The 24,942-nt window shown below is 36.5% G+C and overlaps 1 protein-coding gene across 7 annotated transcripts in view; it reads left to right on the forward strand.

The window, feature by feature from the left end:
• cobl (cordon-bleu WH2 repeat protein) overlaps positions 1-24,942 on the forward strand; it is a 115,532-nt gene that overhangs the window by 43,140 nt on the left and 47,450 nt on the right. For 3 of the 7 annotated variants that reach the window (XM_084385536.1, XM_084385537.1, XM_084385538.1), the window contains 6 exons: positions 3,843-4,053; positions 10,673-10,901; positions 11,879-11,923; positions 13,271-13,356; positions 13,663-13,740; positions 20,771-20,941. In XM_084385536.1, the coding sequence (XP_084241662.1) occupies positions 3,843-4,053; positions 10,673-10,901; positions 11,879-11,923; positions 13,271-13,356; positions 13,663-13,740; positions 20,771-20,941 (820 nt within the window). The remainder of the gene's footprint in view (positions 1-3,842; positions 4,054-10,672; positions 10,902-11,878; positions 11,924-13,270; positions 13,357-13,662; positions 13,741-20,770; positions 20,942-24,942) is intronic. The other 4 variants (XM_084385541.1, XM_084385542.1, XM_084385540.1 and 1 more) reach the window with 3 other exon arrangements.

Below are 24,942 nucleotides of genomic sequence, written 5' to 3' on the forward strand. Positions count from 1 at the left end.
TCATAATAAACTTCACAAGGTGATGATTTAATTGTGAGCGCTGCATGTTTCTAAGTAGGGCTGGGTATCGAGTTCGATACTTTTTAGGCAAGTATCAAAAAAATGTCTTGTCATTCGGTACCAAATTTCGATACCCGAGGGGTTAATCTTGTCAACGTCAGTGAAACAGTAAGCATGCAGCATGTATGATGTGCCCATATCAAGTGCTGGCTGTGGCGAGGCATCACCGCGATGCAATGAATTGCGCAGACAAGCACCGCGTGCGTCTCACGTGCTGTGTAGTAAAGGGAACCCCACGTCTGGGCCATTCATTGACCCAGAACATCCAGGATTCATATTTAAATAGTCCCTTTGCAGTTTAATATTCTCACTTTGACAACATTTCATTTGAGAGAAACTATCATCACATCACATCACATCACATCACATCACATCACATCACAGAAGAAGGTCTAGAAGGCAACCCGTCAAAATAAAAGTTTGGTTTAACTTAAAGAAACTGTGATAGAAATATATTACTTTTATACAATATAATGCTCATCTTAATGTAATACTACTACTACTACTACTACTACTACTACTAATACAAACTTATTTTCTTCCATGTTATAATTTTCTTCCATGAAGAAATGGAGGATCCAGAAGAATTTTTACGGGAAAAACGGAATTAACTCATATTAAACTAGGCATTTTGTAAAGTGTGCTTATCCTTAAAGGGTTAGTTCACCCAAAAATGAAAATTCTGTCAGTAATTACTCACCCTCATGTTGTTCCAACCCCGTAAGACCTTCGTTCATCTTCGGAACAACACGTGCAACACAGACGCGCTGCGCTAAAACACTACGTGAAAAGACTCGAGGCCCAGAGAGAAGGAAATGAATAGTGGAATAAAGTCGTTATTTTTGTGTTTTTTTGCGCACAAAAAGTATTCTCATTGCTTGATAAACTTAAGATTGAGCCACTGTAGTCACTTGGACTATATTAACGATCTCTTTAATAACTTTTTTGCGCCAGCAAGTTTCATTCCCTTAGAAGTCTATGGAGGAGTGAGCCAGCTCTCAGATTTAATCAAAAATATCTTAATTTGTGTTCCGAAGATGAACGAAGGTCTTACGGGGTTGGAACAACATGAGGGTGAGTAATTACTGACAGAATTTTCATTTTTGGGTGAACTAACCCTTTAAGGTTAGCTGCATTAACAGTTTAGCTTTCTTTTCTTTTCTTTTCTTTTTCCCTCTTCACATTAATGTTACAGCCTCTGCTATAACATTATCTGTTCATAAATTTGGTATTGAAAAAAGTATCATTCAGTAAACCGGTATCGAAGTCATGGTATATAAGCGCAACCTACTGTAAGAGAGTGAAACAGCATTTTCATTCAGCCAGTGGATTGAAAAGAAGCTAATGTATGCTAATGTAATGTCTAAATATCTAAACAATTAGGGTAATCATATTTAAAAATAATAAAAATAAATAAATACAATAATGTATAATTTATGCCATTCTGTTGTGCTGTTGGCCTCCTGTGTTAACATCCCTTAATTTAAAAAGATTTTTACTGTTGTCTTGTACTTGTCAAGTGATTTTTCGTTTTAGTTTTGTTGCACTTGGCTGTACTTTCACAAAGCTACCTGTGCTTTGAGTGTAAATCCCTCACTCTTGTCTTTGACTGTATCATTATGGACATTTTACCCTTGGCTTGATTTAATTAAGGCGAGACACTACAGGTGAATAGGGTACATTTTTTAACTAGCAGATATCACCATGAAACTTTCCCAGTTGATTACCAACATTAAGATGAGAAAAAAATGTATTACAAGTTTTCTGTAATTGAATTTTTAAATATGCAAATCAGGCAATATCTAATCAAATATGCACTAATTTGCATATATTTTACAAATTTTCAAAAACGATATCTGAGTATTGGATAAAGCCAGGTTAAAAATAATGTTTTCATTGTGTTCACATATTAGATGGGAAAAAAATTACAGAGGGATTTATGGATATCTACTTTTGTTATCCTGTAAATCAGAAAATACTGTCAATAGCCTTAAAAAAATGATTTTCGCCATGTTTTTTGGAATAAAATGTTATATAAATCAGGCTAGGAATAATATATTTACAAAACTCTGTAAATGTCTTCATAATATAACTAGGTACAAGTCTGGAAAGTTTGGTGTATATAGGTGCTACTGAAGTGGAGATTTCGTCCTTGGAGTATGAGAGAAAAGTCATTTTGAGAAAACGGGCTTTAAAGATTTTTCATCAGCCAATGAGATTGCGCATTCAGCCCTTTTACTTTCACGATTGGTTGCTGATAGAAAGGAAATGACCATATTTGGATCCGACAGGATTGGACACAAGAGAGGGAGCTTCCTAACGGTGCTTCTGATGACAGGCTGACGGCAGAGATCGCGGAGCAGCACGTTGATTAAAAACGAGAACTTTTGTTGAATTTATGAGAAATCTACAGACGCAAACAGACAAAGTGTAATAAAATAAAGACCTAAATGTGTATTTCGGACTTTTTTTCAACACAAGTCTGAAAGAAGACATGTTATTGAAGACAAATATCCCCAAATCTCAAAATTGACCAGTAAAAAAAAAACGATGTTTTTGCCTGCCGTGTCTCGCCTTAAACATATTGAGAGTATGGCTTGCATTTGATAGCACATTGATTCTTTAAAGACAAAACAATAGACCAGTAAAAAAGGAGGATTTTTTTTTTTTTTCTTACAGGGTGTGTTCACAAATGACAGTGGTTTCCACAACTCTGGAAATAATGTCTTCTGGGTTTTTGTGGCTAACTCTACTGCTGTGAAAATTCTGCTGGTGAACATAAGGATCTTCTTTCAAAAACATAGAAAATCTTACTGACCCCAAACGTTTAAACGGTAGTGAACATTGAGAGAATATGAAAGGACCAAAATATCATAGAGACTTGAAAGTGGCTTCTTTTGGCATTTATACTTTATTGCGTGTTTTATTACTTCAGTCTATTTATTACTTGTTCAGTTGCTGCTGAATTTCAATCATTGTGAAATATTTTTTTAAAATAGATATAATAAAAAAAGTAATAAAGATAATGAAAGGAGGATGGGTGCATCATTGTTTACTATGTGGTAAAACATTTCCATGTTGATGAGTAAGTGTCATAAGAATAGACATTTATAGTCAGATGAATCATTCAGCTAATCGGAGCAACATAATGATTATATTCCAACATATTGAACTTTGTGTGCAAATTTGGACATGCACACACAAAGGTAATTAATTTAATCAGTTCTCAGCAATGCAGGGTTGAGAGGTGGCGCCCCGACATATCTCGCGAGAATCACAACTTGCTTTACGGAACGACGTCACATACAGCAACAACATATGAAGCAGCCTCTATGGAAGACACTAGCACGCATTTCAGACGTGAATCATGGCAGAGTAGGGAAGAGTGCAGAGACGGCTCTGCGTGAGTGGTATTTACGACAGTCACGTTAAATAACATGGAATTTAAACCAACAATTTTGTTCAAATATCTGTCCGTGCTTGAAAACTTTTCCAATGCCTGAAAACTTTTCCCAAAACCTTTAACAATGCCTTGATAGCAATTTTTGGTAGATGCGAGTTGGATTTCTGACAATTGCTTAGTGAAGCCAAACATTTAAGACAAGCATTCATGTAGCAATTTGCTGCTTTACGTAACACCTGTAATTCAATCTGACTCTCTCTCCCTCTCTCTCTCCATCATCCTATCACAGGCCTGTCTGCATCACATGATGTAATTACAAGTCTTAACCATCAAGTAACTCTATCTTTCTCTGTCCTTATGTCTCCTCTTCTCTCTTCAGAAAAGCTCTAATGGATTTGTTGGTGGATCTATGCAGTCAGTACCATCTGAATCCAGCATATCACACTCTGGAGCTGCTGTCACCCGATGCTCAGCACGTCAATTTCAAGCCCAACGCCCTGCTGGGCGCTCTGGACGTCTCCTGCGCCCTGATCAAAGAACGAGTGCTGGAGGACAGGGTGATCCGGAAACCTCCACCCAAAGTGCCAGAGGTGAGTATCTGAAACAGTGTGTTATGGAGGTTTCTGTCCTCAAGCCGCATGGTGACAATGTCTGAACTTTTGAAGATCTTTAAATTATAGACAGGCAACAGCAGCTGTGATAAATTTTTCCCTAAACTTGAATGCACTACTACTGACAAGACATCACTCCTGTAGACAAACTTTGTAAAATAATTTGGTTTGCAGGTCAGTGGTGGGCATATGTCACACTACACTCTACTTCTCATTCAATTGCATCAGCCATATTGAATGGTCTCATTGTAGTACTTTTTAGGGTCAATAAGACCCCAAGTGCTCAACAGCACGGAACTACAGTTTCACATGAAATGCTTAACCTAAAACTATATTAAACATTTTAAAATTATTGTATAGTTATTATGCATGCGGTTTTTATTATCTCCTTTTAAATTAGCAAATACTTCGAATATTTGCACCACAAGACTATTTAAGTGAACAAAAAAACCCTGAAAATATGATTACAAATACTGAAAAGATTTAAATATAAATTATAAAAAAAAAAGAAAGTTGATTGTCTGCTACTCATATTCACACATTGTGTTTGGCTTTTAAACAGCTATTTTACTGGAACAATTGTATTCTTGTACTAATGTTGTTGAATGGTGACATCTCGTTCTGACTAAATGCATCAGGAGGGTCGTGTGATCATAAAAAGGGTTCGGGCAAAGGTACAGTGAGTCTATCACAGAATCTGCTCTGAGTGTGCGTTCTCTCTCTCTTTCTCGAGTGTCCATTTCTCCTCCCCCTAATGTGTGAATATTTGATGAGAGTCTTACCTTTAGTTACCATGCATTATTTCTTTCTCAGCCGGGCTGACTGGGCTCTCTCTTGCTCTCTCTCCCTCTTGTCTGACCTCTGGGCAGAGTTAGAGGCTCTGACCTCTGATTCTGCTAGATCCACAGTACAAACAGTGGACACAATACATAAGTATAGATGCTTATAGAAATGGAATGGTAACACTGTTTCTTTTTAGTGTTTGTAAGGATAACAAACAGACCACATGGCCAGCTCAGAAATATTTGACTATAGTAGAGATGGGTCCGGATGGTTTACCCTTTTGTTAAAGTAAGTTGACAAAGTTAGCAGGCTGTTATAAGTGTTAAACTGGCTCATCACACTAAACCCCTTTCTCAGTCAAAGCTTATCCGCTATATTGCAAAGTTAAAACAACTTTAAACCTTTAACATTATCATTAAAATCACATTTACATGAATTCAATTTATTATATATATATATATATATATATATATATATATATATACAGTATATATACACAGTACAGGCCAAAAGTTTGGAAACATTACTATTTTTAATGTTTTTGAAAGAAGTTTCTTCTGCTCATCAAACCTGCATTTATTTGATCAAAAATACAGAATTTTTTTTTAATATTGTGATATATTATTACAATTTAAAATAATTGGTTTTCAATTTATTATACTTTAAATTATCATTTATTTCTGTGATACAAAGCTGAATTTTCAGGATCATTACTCCAGTCTATCACATGATCCTTTAGAAATTATTCTAATATGATGATTCATTATCAAAGTTGGAAACAGTTCTGCTGCTTAATATTTTTTCATAACCTGTGATACTTTTTTAGGATACTTTGATGAATAAAAAAAAGAAGCAAATGTTTTAAAAATAGAAATCTTTTGTAACAACAATATACATATATACTGGTCAGTAATTTGGGGTCAGTAATTTTTTTTCTTTCTTTTTTTGAAATAAATCAATACTTTTATTCAGCAAGGATGTGTTAAATTGATAAAAAGTGATAGTAAAGAAGATTTATATTATTAGAAAATATTTTTTTTTATTTTGAATAAATGCAGTTCTTTTCAACCTTTTATTCATCAAATATATTAGGCAGCAGAACTGTTTAAAAAACTCATAATAAATCAGAATATTAGAATGATTTCTAAAGGATCATGTGATAGACTGGATGTCACATGTGACACTGAAGACTGGAGTAATGATCCTGAAAATTCAGCTGTGCATCACAGAAATAAATGATAATTTAAAGTATAATTAATTGAAAACCAATTCTTTTAAATTGTAATAATATATCACAATATACATTTTTTTCTGTATTTTTGATAAAATAAATGCAGGCTTGATGAGCAGAAGAAACTTCTTTCAAAAACATTAAAAATAGTAATGTTTCCGAACTTTTGGCCTGTACTATATACATTTTTTTTTTTTTTACACCAAAAAAATTTTAGGGTCTGGTCACATTTGGTAGGTTTGGTTAGCTTAAAAAGAACTCTGGTGTGGTTCATTTGAAAAAGTGTGAACGCTTCCATCTGAACCTTTGTCCTCTTCCAAACAAACTCTGGTGTCATTTGACTAAAATATGAATGCAACACAGCCCATAGAAACCTAAACAGACCAGTGTGCGACCCTAAAAAGGACAGAGAATGCTTAAGCATTCCTGGTTCTTCTCGACGGATGAGATACAGTATGTTGCCCATTACAGTTTGTTACTGGCATCGGAACCGCCATTTCCTTGCAGCAGATTTTCATTTTGCGTGTAACAAAGGAATTCCTGGTGCTGGAAAAAATAACAGTAAATGTACACATACAACGAGCGCATATAGCCCAGCACACAGCGTTGTTTTGGAAACATCATAAAAGCAGGTTTTTGTTATATTTTATATCTTTAGGTTTTAGTTTGAACATTAAGTGAACCAGAACTAAACGTTTCATTTTCTTTTTTGATCTGGACCAAAAGTACCAAGAGAACTGAACTAAAAGTTTGAACACACCCTTAAAATACTGTAGCAGGGCCTGAATTGTCTAATGTTTTTTTTTGTACATTTTTGTACATTTATTTTTTATTACATTTATCTCACCTAAATATTTGCTCACTCATTGTATTTGTGTTTTTACAATGGGGTAACTTTGTTGCTCAAGAGTTTACATAACACAAAGTAAAAATAAAATAAAAAATGAAATAAAGAGACATTTTTGAGTAGGTCTAACACTAGTATTCAGTACAGAAATACTACAGAAACTGAATAAAGTAATCAAATGTAAAATAACAGTGGATAGTCTTTTAGTCCTATGTAAATGTAAGCTATCTTTTGTTTTTGACCATTTACAGTTTTTTACAGTCGCTATGACAGTTTTTTCAATACATTTAACAAGTTTCCTAAACTCTTAACGCATCAACACCACTAAAACACACAATTGGCAAAACGGTTAATTTCATGCTCAAAATCACACATTGTAAACTAAACTCCAAAACTAATTTTCAAAATACAATAATACACTAACACAATACAATATGTCTAACAAAACACTGCAAACATGTTTCAAAATCAAATAATTATTCAAACCATTAACACATGTTCTCTTCCAACAGGAACATTTAGTCAATCATAACACAATGACAAAAAAAACACTATGCATCAGCTGAAATTACAGAAACTGCATTATTTTATGTGTCAGATGCCCTTATACAACAGACAGTATATTGTATTGATCATAGATTGTGTTTTGCACTGCAGTTTTTTGAAGTTGCTCTACATTTTTGTTTTGTTTGTAATGTAAATGCATGCATTTTGTTGTTGTTTTTTTTGCAGCAGAAATTCAATACAACAAAATAAATGACCCTTCTTAGAGTAGCTTTATAGAATGTATGGTTTATGAAAAAAAGAAGACAGAGACAGAATTGCTGCAGTAACGGCTTTATTTGCAACAGGACATTTCTGCAAGATAACAAAAATATGCAATATAGCTGCCATTTACAGTAATACTGTATGTGAAAATACAAAATATACAAACAGAAAAAGCCATCTTCTAATCTGCCCGGTCTTCTGCATTTGGCCATATGTTCTCATCCACATCACACCTGATATCTTCCCTGGCAAGGCATCTTGGGAAGAATCTTTTGGCATGCCTTATCCACCCCTGGCAGTGTTCAGCTGTGTATGTCTTGGTATGCAGCATCTTTTGCATCCAGGAGGGACATTTGGTCCTGTGGACTATGGTCAAAAACCTTTCATCTCCAGGCTGAGAAAACTCCTCAATGGGGTTGAGGAAAGGGAAGTAAGGGGCAAGGAAAATGGACATCATCCTCTGATGGGCGTCAAACCAGGCTGTGACTAGACGCAATGGTGGAATGCCACATTGTCCCATATTTGCATAACTTCAATCAGCTGTTTCTCAGTAGCAATGGAATAAAATACAGGGGATATATTTGTGTTTCAATTCACAATATAAGCAGCTGTTTACCTTGACTTTAGCCTGTAAGGTTAGGTTTAGAACATGGTGTTATCTGTTCTGACATACAGTGTTAAAGCATTGGTAAATTTGGCAGTAAAAATCCATAGTTTTGGTCTTGTTTGAGCTTGTGTGTAAAAGAAGTTCAAGCATTTTAAATTTGTGTTAATTGTATGCATTTTGTGTTAAAGCAACAAGAAATGTGTTAATAGTATAGCTTACACAGACGGATGTAGTGCTAACTGTGTTAAGAGTTTTGGAAAATTGTTAAAAGTATTGAAAAATCTGTCATAGCAATCGTAAAAAACTGTAAGTGGTCATAATCTGTGAAAAAGAACTTCATTTTGTTACTCGTGAGCTGTTTGTGAGGCGGCTTTTTGTATGTGTGCAGAGAAAACCATCTCTCAGAGAGCACAAATCGATTCAGTGTTTAAATTGGTAAGACTTAAAAAGACGATGCAACTCTGGCCCGATTGTGCAAGTGACAATTACGTCAATTGTCCTGATTGAGTCTCGCCACTTGCAACGCTTACCTTGTGCTGATGCAATGTCAATGCACATTTTGAGAGAGAGAGAGAGAGAGAGAATCACTCATGTGGTTTGTGAAATTACGCCTCGCAGAAAGTTTTAAAATGACTGATTTGATCTTATGATCTAGATTAATTTACTCATACAACCTACATGCTGAAGTGAATAAATGTTTGTGGGTGGTTCCCGCATTATAAGAGTGAGACCTGCAGGAATGATTACAATTATGTGTAATACCTGCAATCCCGCACCACAATTTGAGTCATGTTTAGAAAATATTCAAATCATTGATGTGCATAGTCACATTTACATTACATTTAAATTTGACTTGTTACATTTTAATTTTGGGAGAACAATGAGACAAATTTAGGTTCTTAAATTTAGCTTGTCGATACATTTTCATCAGACAATAACTGACAGGCCCCCAATTGAAGACCTGTGATTTAAGTTATTTGTTGCCAAGGCAAACAGTTAAGTACAGTATACAGTTTACTGTTCAATTATACACTAATATTTAACTGGAGAAGTGTTCCAGATATTCATGATATTCACCGTATTTATTTATCTGTCGGTTGCAATTTAAAAACATGTATAGTCTTTATAATGTTATTGTGCAAACCACCTACTTTACTCTTGTCTAAATACTGCACACGTTGTCTCACATACATATGTCTGAGGACTTGTGACAAAGTTACAGTAAGTAAAATTTGTTGGTCAAGTGGAATTAAACTAAAATGTGCAACAAAACGGAATAAGAGTTGCATACTGTTTCGTGACACCTCAGTCTGGTGTGTTCTTGTTTGTCTGCATGGTAATGAACAGGAAATGGCACAAGTTAAGTGTCTACTGTGCTAACCTTGAATAACAGTTCGTTTTTTCTATTATCTAGGATGAAATTTAGCTGCCTCTGTGATAAAGTTGTTTGGCTGTTTATGGGCTATATTAGTATTTACATATTGCACAATTGTGATTTATTGGTGTTCGATTGAACCTATAATTCAGATCTCTAAAAAAGATTTTTTCTAAGCATTGAGGTTGGTGTGACACTTCCTCTACAAGGCACTGCAAACAAGTGCATATACAGTCTAATTTAGCCCACTGCCTCATGTGAAACTTCAGAGATCTGTGCTGCTAAACAACCATCTTATCTTGATCATGCAAATGATAATAGCCACATGAGTAAGTTTGCTACATCTACATCTACAGGAAGAGAGTTTTTGAATGTTATGTACCATGCTGGTTTAGAATTTTCAGTTCCCTTCCATTAAACCAATTTTCTAGATGAAATACAACATAGCTGCTGTCGACGTGCTTTGTTATGTTGTGGCTGCCTGTTTTTATATTTATTTTTATAAATGCGATTACAGCTTAATTGCTGTGGTAATTGACAGCATAAAGCTAAAGTTGTATTTTACTTCTTTAATATTCCCTTTTAAGGCAAATAATTGCATTTTTCTTTTTTATAATATTAGCTATTTAAATGGATAGTTCACCCAAAAAGAAAATTCTTTCACTATTTACTAACCCTTGTGTCATTCCAAACTCTTTTGCATTACTTTCTCCTGCAGAAAATAAAAGAAGATGTTTTGAAGAATTATGGTATCCAAACAGTTTTGCTTGACCATTAACTGCCATTGTATGGTCAAAAAACGAACCAACAAAAAATGTTGTAATCAAAAAAAGAGAGTGATACTGGTTTGGTGTTACTCATGAGGTTGAGTAAATGATGAAAGATTTTTCTTTTTCTTTGCTGAACTATCCCTTTAATACATAATTGCTCTCTAAACGAACCTCTCTCATTATTCACATGTATGTTTCTCTTTCTCTTAAAACATAGAAAACGGTGCGTTTGGTAGTGAACTATCACCACAGTCAGAAGGCCGTGGTTCGAGTAAATCCATTGGTCCCCCTGCATTCCCTGGTGCCTGTGATCTGTCAGAAGTGCGAGTTTGACCCTGCCCATGTCTTGCTGTTCAGAGACAATGTCAGCCACCAACAACTGGATTTGGACAAGTCCCTGAGCGAGCTGGGTATCAGGGAACTCTATGTCCTGGATCAGATGCTAGGTATGGGATAAAAAAAAAGTCAGGACACCACATTTGGTCACATGGCCCTGTTTACACTTGGTATTGGTCGATGGGGTCACAATTAGACAAAGGAAAATCATTCCTGTTTACACCTGGTGTTTTAATCTGTCTCTTGTCAACTTTCAACCTCTTCGGTCCTGATTTCTTAGAGGGGAGGGGTCTGTGGATGGGTAAATGTATTGTCTTTTTCAGATCTTTCGATTTAATGGAAGAACTAAGCTCAAAACACAAAGTTTAAATCCCGCATGGCTAGCGTGTTCTTCCCGTAACGTTTACAGATTAGATCAGCAGGCGGAAAGTAGGTGGTATTTTGTGGCTGTTCGACAACATGAGCATCTACACTACGAAAGCCATCCGGTCGAATGCGCTTTCGACTACCTCTGGAAGTGGTCGAAAGTGGACAAGCTCAAAATGTTTCAGACCCCATTTAAACCTGTATTTAGCGTCGTCCACTTGTGATTGGATTGACAAAAACACTTCTTAATACCAGGTGTAAACAGGGCATTAGATATGCTAAAATTAGTTAAGTTAGAATTAGTATCACAGTTTTAAACGATGCAATTTTTTTTCTTTTGGATTCTTTGATGAATAAAAAGTTCAAAATAACAGCATTTTTTGTAACAATGTAAAACAATACTCTCACTTCTGATAAATATATTACATCCATGCTAAATAAAGTATTAATTTATATATTTTACATTTTTATTATATAGATAGCGTGTTGGGTCGTACTTTAATGTCCAATGGAAAATCTGTCTTAAAAATAACTAAAGAAACATACAGTTATGAAACCACCTGTTACACTGGTTACAAAACAAACCACTCTTAGATGTTTACACTTTCAGTATCTTTGTTCTGGCAGCATGAAAGTTTAGTCAGTTCTATTTTTACCTAACATCCTCATACAAGGTATATCTGTTCAATTTCAAATGTTCTACTGGTTTGATTGTTTTCAGTTCTCCAGCCTAAAATGGCTTCGACCCCTGCCTTGAACTACTCAGGTACTGATGTACATAACTTTGGCTGGGTAGTCGCCATAGTGCCTTTACAGTGTTGAATGCGCTGAGTTTGCTTCCTGTCGCAGAACATTTTTGAGCTTTTTATGATTAAAATAACCTGGTCGATAGAAACTAAACAAGACATGCAGTGCCTATGTTTTTGTATTCATCTTTAATGCTTATTGTTACTGTCATGCTCCTTGTCCTGCTGATTCTTCTTTAGGTTTTGTTAGTGTGTGTTCTGTGTTAGTGTTCCTTCATCTAAATTAGTTGAAGTGGAGGCTTTGCAGATGTGTAGCGCCATCTAATGTCAGAATTTTGTACTGCTTTTAGTGCATTGCAGCTTATAACATCCTGTTCCATTTAATACTGTATACATGTTTAATAGTTGTTAAGTAACTGTCTCATACATGCCACAATGTTGGACATTGAGTGAAGTGTTTAGGTGTCTTGTGATGCACGATGGGAAAACATTATTACAGTGCTTGCAAGTCAGCACTTAACATGCACCATTTTACTCAGTGTGAGTGTGTTTGGATTATTCCGATGATAAGTGTGCTATTTATTTTTGGTTTACACTACCATTCTAATGTTTGCCGTTGTTTTTGAAAGAAGTCTTTTATGCTTACCAAGTCTGCTTATATTTAAAATTGTAATTTATTCCCATTAAGGCAAAGCTGAATTTTAAGCAGCCATTACTCCAGTTTTGAGTGTCAAATGATTTTTGGCACTCAAGAAACATTTGTTATTATTGCAAACAGTTGTGGTGCTGAAACCATGATATGTTTTTACTAAGGATTCTTTTGATGAATAGAAAGTTCAAAAGAACAGCATTTTTTTGAAATAGAAATCTTTTATAACACTATAAATGTCTTTACTGTCTCTTTTGAACCGAATCCTTGCTGAATAAAAGCGTTAATTTATTTAAATAATAATAATAATAATAATTACTTACCCCAAACTTTTGAATGCTAGTTTATATAAAATGTAAGATTAAAGTTTGAAAGTCATTACAATAGCTGAGTGGCTTTGATGTGGCATACAAGACGTTGAAGTTTTAAGTAATTTAGGATTTAGGCTTTGGTTCGTTGCAAATTAACAAAGAACCAAAGCCTAAATCCTAAATTACTTAAAACTTCAACGCTACTGTTTTGCTGACGTGCAAGCACTAGTATTTATTCTGCATATGCTAATCTTGTATCTACCATAACCCATTATTCTCATTAGCTAGCTCAAACTTAACCACTTAAATTTAACAAAAAGTAGCATTGTTGACTCATTTCTTGATTATTCTAGAATTGTAGCTCCTGTGTGTGCGTAAGATGCTGAACGAATGCGTTTCTCTTACAGCTGAATCTCTTCACTCCAGCAGTCTGAGTGGATCAGATAAAAAGGGTCTGCTGGGCTTCCTCAAGTTTAATCGCAGGAAATCAAAGGTAGAACACAGGCTCACCTGTGCACATACTTACACACACATTCGGTCATTCATATTTTTGTCTGTTTAAACCTTGACAGTGCTGTATATGTTTGAAAGCTGCATGTCTATAGAAACCCAAAATTATCTAGACAAATAGCACCAAACACCTGAACCCATGGATATGATGGAGGAAACGAATACATATCGCAAAATATAGAGAAAATGAAACGCTTAATTGATATTGCAGTGTTTATATCCTGCCCTGCATGGTTTTCATGGATATTATGAGTCTTCTTGCCATGCTAGTGTTACATTCCCATTTCAGACTGAAGATCAGTCCTCTGAGGACATGGACAGTCTTGATGATGATAGTGTTGTTGACAATGCAGACACTAACATTAATGTAAGTACTAACCCATGAACTCCAGTATCCCTTACTAATTTACTCTCATCTCTCTGTCTGTCAGTTTTCAAACTTTAACACAATTATACTGTCTTAAGGTTAATTCTTCTACATTCTTTTCAGAGCAAATAGCATTTTTTGTGGTTCATTTGATTGGATATCAACTTTTATTGCATCAATGAATGATATATATTTTTTAATTATGAAAAATAATAGTTCTGGATGGCGATTAGTCAATAATAAATATATAACATCTATGCATTTTTTTAATAATACATTTTAATAACAACAACAACAAATAATAAAACAATATTAATGAACACTTGTCCTTAATATTTTTTAAATACAATTTACAGAATAGTAATGGAATTTGTTTTAGAAATTCTACTAGAGATGCACCGATTACAATTTTCTAGGCCGATTCCGATTTCCGATTTTTCATTGAGTTTGACCTGCCGATACCGATTTTAGCCGATTCCGATTACATTTTTTCTAACCACTTTACAGCACAAACAAATATTTATTTTCTATCTTTTCTTTAATAGAACATTTTGCATAGAACATAGAATTTTTTTTTAACAGATAATGTTAATAACTAATATAGAACTATATAAATTACTCCTGGTGTGGGAAATTCACAGTTATAGAAGAACCATTTCCTTCTTTTCGTTCCTCTTTTCAATCAATTTCTTCTCTCATCTGCCACATGTCCAGCCAGGCTAAACAAGCACTCACTGTCAACGCTTGTACATGGCGCAGAGAGTTAAGCTCGGGCAAATGGAGCAAGTGCAGGGAAATGATTGGGAAACTGAATAATAAAAACAAGTTTAAATGGGTACATTTTCTATAAATATTTTTGAGTCTTCATTTTCTTTTCTGACATAGCCTACTCCAGTTCTTGTTAAAGGAGAACTCTGGTCAATTTTAACATTGAGCTCATTTTTTTGTACATTTGGAGTGCTGTCAGTACAGAGAACAACGACAAAAATCGGGGTTGCCTACACCGTGTTATCCTCGTTTTAAAATTTGCACCCTGTTGACTTCAATGGGGCAAGTTTTAATCGATTGTCGAGTTCACGCGCATAAGTTTAGTACCTATGATCACGCGCGTGAACTCGACAATCGACTACTGTGGACTTCGACCGAAAACAGGATGTAAATACAGGTATGAGCGCTGGCTGAATAAACATCATTTTTTATATATTTCTTTCACATCTACTGCAGTCAGATTCATCCGCGTTCACTCCGAAGGAATCACTCACATGACCTGTGCACTTGTAATGACACATCAAGGATGTTAAGAGGCTAAAAGCAGGTTTAAAACTTGCCCCATTGAAGTCAACAGGGTGCAAATTTTAAAACGAGGATAACACGGTGTAGGCAACACCGATTTTTGTCATTGTTCTCTGTACTGACAGCACTCCAAATGTACAAAAAAATGAGCTCAATGTTAAAATTGACCAGAGTTCTCCTTTAAAACACACTAGACACAAATATGAAATCATTTATTTTGTCCATCAAAAGTGTGCTTTCACTTTAATTGTGCGTGAGCAGCGTAGCAAAAATAGTCCTGGCGCCGAAACCCCCGCTCCTGCTTGACGCTCACGCGTTGCTCCTGCTCCTGGTGTGAATGCACTCATTGATTAACATGCACACCAAAAAAAATACGCGCCGCTCACACTTGCGGTGTGAAACGGTTGTAATTCACGAAGTTTCCTACATGTGCGTTCCGTGTGCATGTGTGATGCTGATGTTGCGCAATGTTAATCATGCGGTACCCAAGTGCATTTGACCGGCATAAAATCAGCATATGTCAGACTGACCGACCGGTCACGTGAAAATCGGCCAATTCCGGTCACCAGCCGATCAATCGATGCATCTCTAAATTCTACACTTGAAAAAAGAATAGTTCTGCACCAGAACTTCTGGTCTGAATGCTGATTGGTTAGTATAAAAAACATAAATAATATATTCATGAATATATAATAATTTATTATGTAAGGGATAATGTAGAGCGAGGCGGTTGTTATAGCGAATACAACCCGGACAGGCTGATCAGGACGGTCTTGAATCAGCCTGAAGGGGTTGTCCCCTCTACATTATCCCGCTTATTACATGGCTACCTACCAAATAAGTCAATAATTTGACACAAAATATTGATTTAAAAAGGAGTTTATTGATTTAAAAACGATTGTATTGCTTCCCCTAAAGAAAATAGTCCGTTCCGTCTCTACGGTTAGAATCCTGCGTCCATAGCAACGCTCTGTTTTTCATGGCAACGGTGTGTTATACTTAGCAGCGGTCTGTTATCAAGAAATAACAGACCGCATTGCATTCTACATTAGAATTCAACCAAGCCATGTAATAAATAATAACAACAACAATAATGACAATAATAATTATATACGAAAACATACAATTATGATGTAAGATAATAAATCTAAATTAATGAAAATGTTTGTCCTTAATTATTATTACATTTTTTTCAATAGAAATTGCAGTGCATTTCAGAAATCTCCACCATCCAATGTATTTATTTTCAGGTATCACCACTAGGTGTCAGTAATCACTTGGGCAAACGTGTGATCTCCCGCTCACACTGAATTGACCTAGATGATACGGTTTTGATTTTCAACATAAGTTTTCCTATTTTCCTATACTCACTATCACTGTTCAAATACATTCAGATGGATAGATTTGCATTGGATCACTTTTATCTGAGCAAGACAAGATCTCAGAGTTCTTTGCTGGGACTTTTTCTGCTTCTTGGATGACCCTTTTGTGGCATTATTTGAATGTACACACACACACACACACACACACACACACACACCCACCCACACACACACACAGACAGACAGCGTCGCACACACACGTTTGTTGCACTGTATTAGTGAGGACATTGCATAGACACTTCCATTAATTTTATATCAGGTTAATGATATTTTGAATGACCTAACCTAACCCCTACCCTTAAACCTACACATCACAGAAACATGTGCAAAACACTAGTAAAATGGCCTGTAAAATGTCTTCACTAGTAGGTTGGTATAAAATTTCACATTTGGCCCTCACAAGTAAACCCCCCAACAACCTATTATTGTTATATAAGCTAGTTATAAATACTACAGTCTAACCCCAACTGAAAATTGTATGCATTTACTGTAAATAATAATAATCATTTTATTTTTAATACCATTTTTACAAACGAGGACATCCCCAAAAGGAGGTTTTATTATATTCAGTTCACTTCTGGGTACAAATGTGTGTCCAATATAATGGATAAGTAGGTAAACTCACACACGCCTCTATCTCTAAGATGCTCTGTACATCTTTTTCCTTTTCTCTGGGAAACACGCTGTGTTTTTGATGACACCCAGACACACCCGGACATCCATAATTCATCATTAATATGCCAGTTATTTTATTTCGATCACCATATTTTATGAAGGGCTCTTCCCTGCTCTCGATGCTCCCCCCTGTAATTACACCAGTTCAGGTGCACGCTATTTACAATATCACAGACAGTGCCAAGAGCCATTTTCAACACGTCCCAGTAACTGATTTCCGATTATACAACCCACTAATAGCCATTCCCACTTTGTACATTCCGTTCTAAGGGCAGAGAAGGGTGAAAAAAAAAAAGTTAGAGAGAACGCCAAACTTTTACTGGGAGGTTGTGGCGTCTAATGAAAGCATGTGGCCATGATAGGAGAGCTGTGATTATTTTGTCTCTGTGCTTTTTCCATGTGTTTGTTTGTGTTGGTGTGTGTATTTGTCCCTAGTGTTATGTATAGTTTAGATCATATGTCTGTTTGTTAGTCTTTCTTCTCAAGGCAAGCTGTAAGACTGCATACCTTTCTCTCTCTCTCTCTCTCTCTCTCTCTCTCTCTCTCTCTCTCTCTCTCTCTCTCTCTCTCTCTCTCTCTCTCTCTCTCTCTCTCTCTCTCTCTCTCTCTCTCTCTCTCTCTCTCTCTCTCTCTCTCTCTCTCTCTCTCTATCTCTCTCTCTCTCGTTCCAACCAACAGCTGAGCACTCACTCAAACACCCATGCAAGGTTCTAGAAGATCCAGTCTCGTTCCTCAGTTTTTGCCAGATCTCTCTGCTCTCTCTTAAAGAAACATCCCCTCTGTCCTTTTCACACCTCTGTGTGTGTATGTTAATGCATATCCCTGCTTTTATACTTTTGTTTGTAAGGTGAAGAGTGTAATTTGTGACATTAGCAGCAACAAACCAAATTGCAAAAATAATGTTTGCTTTCAAACAGATTTCCCAGACATTTTTTACCACCCTTTCCAGTCCAAAATTGTTTGACTAAACAGGTAGTCACACCTCAATCTCACGCCGTTGATTAAGCCAGTAGTTGAATGTTGTACCACTCAAACAAACTTGTGAAAGAACCCACGGTGTTAAACCTCCTTCAGGAGTGGAAGAATGGCTTGCTTGTAGCTGTCGCTGCCAGGTTGGACAAACTTCTGAAATTAAAGTCGCAATGATATGGAAATAGCAATGTACTATATCTTCTGCATTAAGGATATGGAGAGTGTAATGGATTATTGGGAAAAAAAGTAGGGCGGTGTTAGCTGAGCGTGTAGTAAATCCACCAGAGAAACGTGTGACTCAGAATGAATGAAGAAATAGACTTTTAATAAACACAAAGGGCAATAGCATTACACATCACACATGGACATAACATTAAAGCTACACTTAAGATTATTTTTTACCTTAAAATAATGTTTCCAAAATCGTTTCAGTGGTTCTTCAAGTCGTAACTGGGTAAAAGGGACTTCTGCATTCGCTTTGCGGCCCTATATCTGCTATAATCGCACTATGCAAGTTTGCCAGATCGGGTAGCGTTTCTGTAGTTCGAATGAGACATAAGAAACTACAAATTTAACTTGCTTTATGGCAAGCGTTACAATAGTCATTATTTCGTTTTTCTTCGTTTCTGATGTCGCAATACATCATACTTTCATTAAATCATGCAACATACTCTACCTTGTCTGTGGACATCGTCCATTCCAAAGCCGGTGCTGGATAAACAGCGAGCGTGAGTGCGACAGTAGGCTAAATTATTTACAACAGCGGTAATGGACAATTCCCCTTCCAACCTGCAGGGGGACCAAAGAGGAAAAGTTCTTAAGTTTTGCTTTAATGCGGAACAAAGGACTGAGGAAAACGGAGGTTTTAAATACACAAAGGGACTAATCAATATGGAACGTGCATATCTCAAATCGGAAACCTTGGCAACTAACAATGACTGGGAACTCAGGCAAACAGGAACAGAACAAAACCAAATCAAATTAAAACACAATGAAACTAAACATAACCCATACATTACACCCCCTCCCAGAAGGCGTGTCCTCATGGTGGGGGGTGGGTTGTCCACCACAAAGGAGACGATGGAGGGAGGAGCCAGAGAGGAGTTGATTGAGGGAGGAGCCAGATGAAGACCCAGCAGCGAGCCATCCTGACAAAGGTCCACGGCAGAACCAATGAAGGGAGGAACCACGGTAGAGCCAGGAAACTGCCTGACAGAGGTGGATCCAAGAGAGTTGGGTCCATAGAGGTGGAGCTTATGAAACCAGGTGACACCGAAGGACCTTGAGGCCTAGGCAGAGCCACGGTGACAAGCGGCCGAGGTAGAGCCAGGGTGCCGGAGGGGAGAAGGAGCTTAACTAAGCCGGAGAGGTGGAGGAACGAGGCACAGCCAAAGGCCCTGGTGTCCCAAGGCGTAGGCAGAGCAACGACTGGCCAACGAAGAAAACTTGGAACTGGACGGGACCAGCGGAGACGAAGGAGACTTGGAGCTGGGTGGTACCAGCGAGACGAAAGTTTTTTAGACATTATTAATATATATATATATACACACACAAAATGACTCTTTGTCAATGTTTCAAAGTATTCTTTTGTACTGAAGTATCTTTTATTTGCTGTTATGTCACAATATTACAGTCAAACCTGAACATGCCGTTATTTGTTGTGTGTTTTCATTTGTTCTCCATTGTGGATGTGTTTAAATGTCACTCCTTCATTTCTGTGTGTTTTCTGCATTTTTTTTTATTTTTTTATCTTGTTTTTTTATATTTTTATTTTGTCTCACCCATTTATCTCTGTTTGTGATTTTGTGGGGTTTGGAGTGGGAGTGGGAGTGGGGGTGGCAGAAGGGGTAGTTCACCCAGGGCGCTATAAAAAGCTAGAACCGCCACTGGTCTGCAGTGTTTTAAGATAAATTTATAAAATAAAAAGTGATATAAATTTTTTATCTTTTGATTATGTAATATGAGCTAAAACGTGTAGTAATATGTATAACCAAAAATTCCATAGTCCATTAAAAACTATTAAAAACAAATTTATTAAATGAAAATTCAAATTTCAGTTATGCAATTCAGGAATTTAATTGGAATTTAAATTGATTCTTAGTTCAGTTCTGCACACAGCCTTTGTCACATAGTGGACTAGGAGAATGAATTTCAAAATTACAAAATTAGGCTTTTAATGTCTTTTTTTTTGTTTTGTTTTTTTGCTTCTAGAAATTCACTAGTGTAAAACTTGATGTCAGCAGCTGTTGTAGTTTAGTTTATGTCTTGAGTCCCTCCCTGTTAACCGTCTTATCAGCGCAGCTGTTTAATGGTGTGTAAACGTGGGGTCAGGGCCAGGGTAAAGCCCTCAGAACTCAGCCACACTCCAGGAGCAGGTCGTGACATTTCCAGCCCAAATGTTATTGATTTGCTGTTCTCTGTTAAACTGCTGCCCTTTTAAATTCAGGATGCACTGCCTACAACACTATTCAGGATGCACTGCCTACAACACTATTCAGGATCCACTGCCTACAACAATACCTCATTTCTCTGTACAATGCACCTTCAATATGTATACACCTTGTCATTTGCACTAAGCTAGTCTCTACTTTCTCTACTTTGCACTTATATTTATAGACTTATTGCTATTTTCATGTATGTTTTTTAAACATGTTCTTAAATGTGTATTTGTATAGCTCTTAAAGTGTCTCTCTTTATTTTATGCTCAGGGTATGTCAGTGGTGGGTAGTGGCCCATGTGTGGAGACCCGTCCCAGCACTCTTGGTCAGTCTCAGTCTGTGATGAACATCTCCAAGATGTCCCCGAAAGTGGAATTAAAGAAACGCAGAGCTCCAGCACCCCCATCAGCTTCCACACAGACTTTACCTCTGGCATCACAGGTTTGAGCAATGACACACACACCAATCATAACCACTGACAAATATTCACAGTCTAAATAATAATTCCTTGGAGTAGCTGTCATTTAGGTCTTTAGGTTTTTGCATAAAAGCTCCTGTGCACTGTACAAACCTGTGAATGTATTCTCTGCTCTGTTAATATTGTAGCTTACAGGGATGTAAAACTTACTATACATAAGCAGTTACACAGTTTAACTGATTGCTATGAATGCAAAACCACATTGAAATTGAACCACAAGAACCAAACCAACCAGCTTGAAGATGAATCACAAAGAAGCTGTCACATTACAAACTCTGAATTGCAGCAAAACAAATTAAATGAAAATCTGAAAAAATGAATAGGTGTAATACTGGCGAACTCAGAAATGAGTGGGAGCATATTATTAAAGATATGAAAGAACCGAAATAAACAAAGGAACAGACACTAGGGAACTCCAGGAACAAATAAACGAAACAGAACTGAGCTCACCAACAAAACAAGACCTGGCAATGAACACAGGAAAACCTGAGGTTTATATATACACAGGTTATAGACTAACAAGGCACACCTGGACACAATCAGGGAACTAATCATAAAGGAAAATACATAAAATGGTTAGAAAATATGGCACAGGAAACCAGAAAAGAACAGGCCAGAATGCAACCTAAAAGTCTAAATAATAAAACACAAGATACACAAAACTGGGAAAACGTAACAATAGGACTGTGTAACAGTTGATAGGCCCCATTAACTTCCATAGTATGGAAACAAATACTCACCCAAAATTCTGTTTGGTTATCGACATTTTTCAAAATATCTTCTTTTGTGTTCAGCTTGAGGGTGAGTAAATGATTTTAATTTTTCATTTCATTTCAACAGTAGAGCGTTGGCGCTTGCAACGCCAAGGTCATGGGTTCGATTCCCAGGGGAAAGCAAGAACTGATAAGAATGTAAATGTGTACCTTGGAATGCAATGTAAGTTGCATTGCATAAAAGCGTCTGCCAAATGCATAAATGTAAATGTAAATCTAAAAGTGGCACATCATTGAAAGTTCTAGAAAGTTTGGAAATCCGTGACATAATCAAAACAAAAATTACAATATTAATCTACTGACTTGTAGTCATTAAGTACAAGTATGAACAATATATTTGAAGTTTCATCCCTCTACGGACACACTGAAGCTCGAGTCAGCATTGTCTAGTGCATTTTTTATACAAGTCGGCAGACTTTTTACATTGAATGCAAGAACAATGCAAATGAAAAAAAAAAAATATATATATAAAACATACATTTCAAACGTTATTAAAGTAAACACAGTCTGTAATAAAATAAGAACAAATAATCAGACTACAAGCAATAGCACAAATTAAATAAGTGCTTTTCAGGTTTTTTAGGTAGATCTAGGTACAGAAATTGAATTTAGTAATCAAATGTAAAACAACACTGCATAGTCTTTACTGTATAAATTTAGATATCCTTATTACAAAAGTTATTCAGTCAACAGCAGGTTTTTTTTTTTTTTTTTGTCTTTTGTTGTTTGATGAACATTAAAAACATAGACATCAGCAGGGATACTTTTGTCTCTTTAAGTCATCAGTCATCCAATATATACTGATACTGTTGCACATGCGTTGTCTTTCTTGACTGTTTACATTCACTTAAAGTCCCATTGTAGTCAATAATTGTATCCCTTAAAACTCATCTTTGATCACCAAAATGACATTTAAATGTTTTTTCATGTGAAAAAAACTTCTTCATGCCTTAAAATAGCTTGAATGTAACTCTATACCCTTGCTTAATTTAGTTTATGCAGACAAACAGCTTATAATGTGTTGCTAATGTTACACAAACCATGTTCCCATTTGCCAACTTAGGGCCATATTTTAATGAAATAAGCGCATGGTCTAAAGAGCACGGCGCAAATGCAGTTAGGGCATGTCCGAATCCACTTTTGCTAGTTTAACGACGGGAAAAATGGTAGACGCGCCCAGAGCATGGTCTAAAAGGGTTGTCTCTATTCTCTTAAAGGGGTCATCAGATGCCAAATTCACTTTTATATGGTGTTTGCATATAAATGTGTCTTTGCAGTGTGTGGACACAACCACCATACAATGAAAAAAATCCATTCACTCCTTTTTTTTTTTATCCTCAAAAAGCCTAAACTATCTCAATAATCAAGCCGTTTGGATTTTCAGAGCAATATGATGTCATATTGCTCATGCGCTGCCCACGACCACTGACGGACTATCCCATATTAGCATATTTCCGTCCTCAGCCATTTGCATACTGTCCACCAAGGCAGGTTGCCAAGGCAGCACTTTACGTGTCTTGTGTCGACATCCCCCATGGAAGAGAGGGGTGGGGTGAGCAGTTGCTCATTTTCATTTAAAGAGACATGCACATTTCATTTGAGGAGGTAAAAAGGGTGTTGTTTTACACAACCATTGAGGAATTTTAACCAAAGTATGTTACAAACTTTACATGAAGACCCTAAAGAATCATACCAACTTGTGGAAAATGGGCATCCAATGACCTCTTTAACTCTTTCCCCGCCAGCATTTTTTTTAAAGTTGCCAGCCACCGCCAGGGTTTTTGACGATTTTCGCTAAACTTTAATGGCCCACAGAATATTTTGTTCTATGAAAATATGAACATGCTACATATCAAAATAAAGATTGAGCCTCTGCTTTTAAACAAAAAAAAAAACTATTTTATTTTATCTTCATTTTTTATTTTTTTATTGCCACTTGAACATAGATAGGTTTTGTCAAAAACACAACATTCTGGACAAAAAGCTGAGAAAAAGGCATTTTTATCAAACAAGTGCATTTTCAAGCAGAATACATTCAGATGTCTTTTCCATCATATATAAAACCTTCCAAAATAAATTACAATTATAAATAAATCTAAAATATATTACATTTAGGCACTGTAATTTGCTTTTGAGTGGTACACAGAGTAACATTTCCCAGGATGTAAGGGGACGCCACAACTTTTGCAGTAGAACGAGGTCTCTTTCCGCAACCCCTTACGTACACAATCTCTGCATCCTCTGGTTGGGTGTTGCTTTTTGGGAGTGGGCAGGATTGGAACAAGCTCATGAACAGCAAAACTGACATTCAGCCTGTTTGTTGGGTCAGTGTTGTATGGTGCTCTTGGAGTGTTTTCAGTAGCACTTTTCTCCCCACCACTAGCATACTCTTGGCTGGTCCATGATTTTATAACACTCTGGATGAATGAGAGGTGGGTTTTTCGCTTTGTAAATGACAAAAGCATTGAACAAACTGATCTGAAATAGATACATGACAAATTTCTTCGTCCACTTGTGTGACTTCCTGATAAAAGGGTAGTACACAATGTTTTGGTCTAGTTTGTCAACGCCATTCATTTCATGATTGTATTCCACAATGCATGCTGGTTTTTGCTTTGCAACTTTTTCTTGGTGGCCTCTCTGCCATACCTCAACACGTTCCATGTTGTTCTGATGGAATGTTGTAACCATTTTCACTGTTTGTTTGTCTCTCCATGCCAAGACCATCACATTTTCGTTGTGACGCATGATTGTTTCCCCAATCCTAAGGTCAGCATTTCTGACATCTCGAATGACCGGCGGTTCACATCTGTTTTTCCTAATTGTACCACATACACTCACCTAAAGGATTATTAGGAACACCTGTTCAATTTCTCATTAATGCAATTATCTAATCAACCAATCACATGGCAGTTGCTTCAATGCATTTAGGGGTGTGGTCCTGGTCAAGACAATCTCCTGACCTCCAAACTGAATGTCAGAATGGGAAAGAAAGGCGATTTAAGCAATTTTGAGCGTGGCATGGTTGTTGGTGCCAGATGGGCCGGTCTGAGTATTTCACAATCTGCTCAGTTACTGGGATTTTCACGCACAACCATTTCTAGGGTTTACAAAGAATGGTGTGAAAAGGGAAAAACATCCAGTATGCGGCAGTCCTGTGGGCGAAAATGCCTTATTGATGCTAGAGGTCA

Source organism: Rutilus rutilus (genome assembly GCF_951802725.1).
Source record: "Rutilus rutilus genome assembly, chromosome: 17".
Taxonomy (NCBI): Eukaryota; Metazoa; Chordata; class Actinopteri; order Cypriniformes; family Leuciscidae; genus Rutilus; species Rutilus rutilus.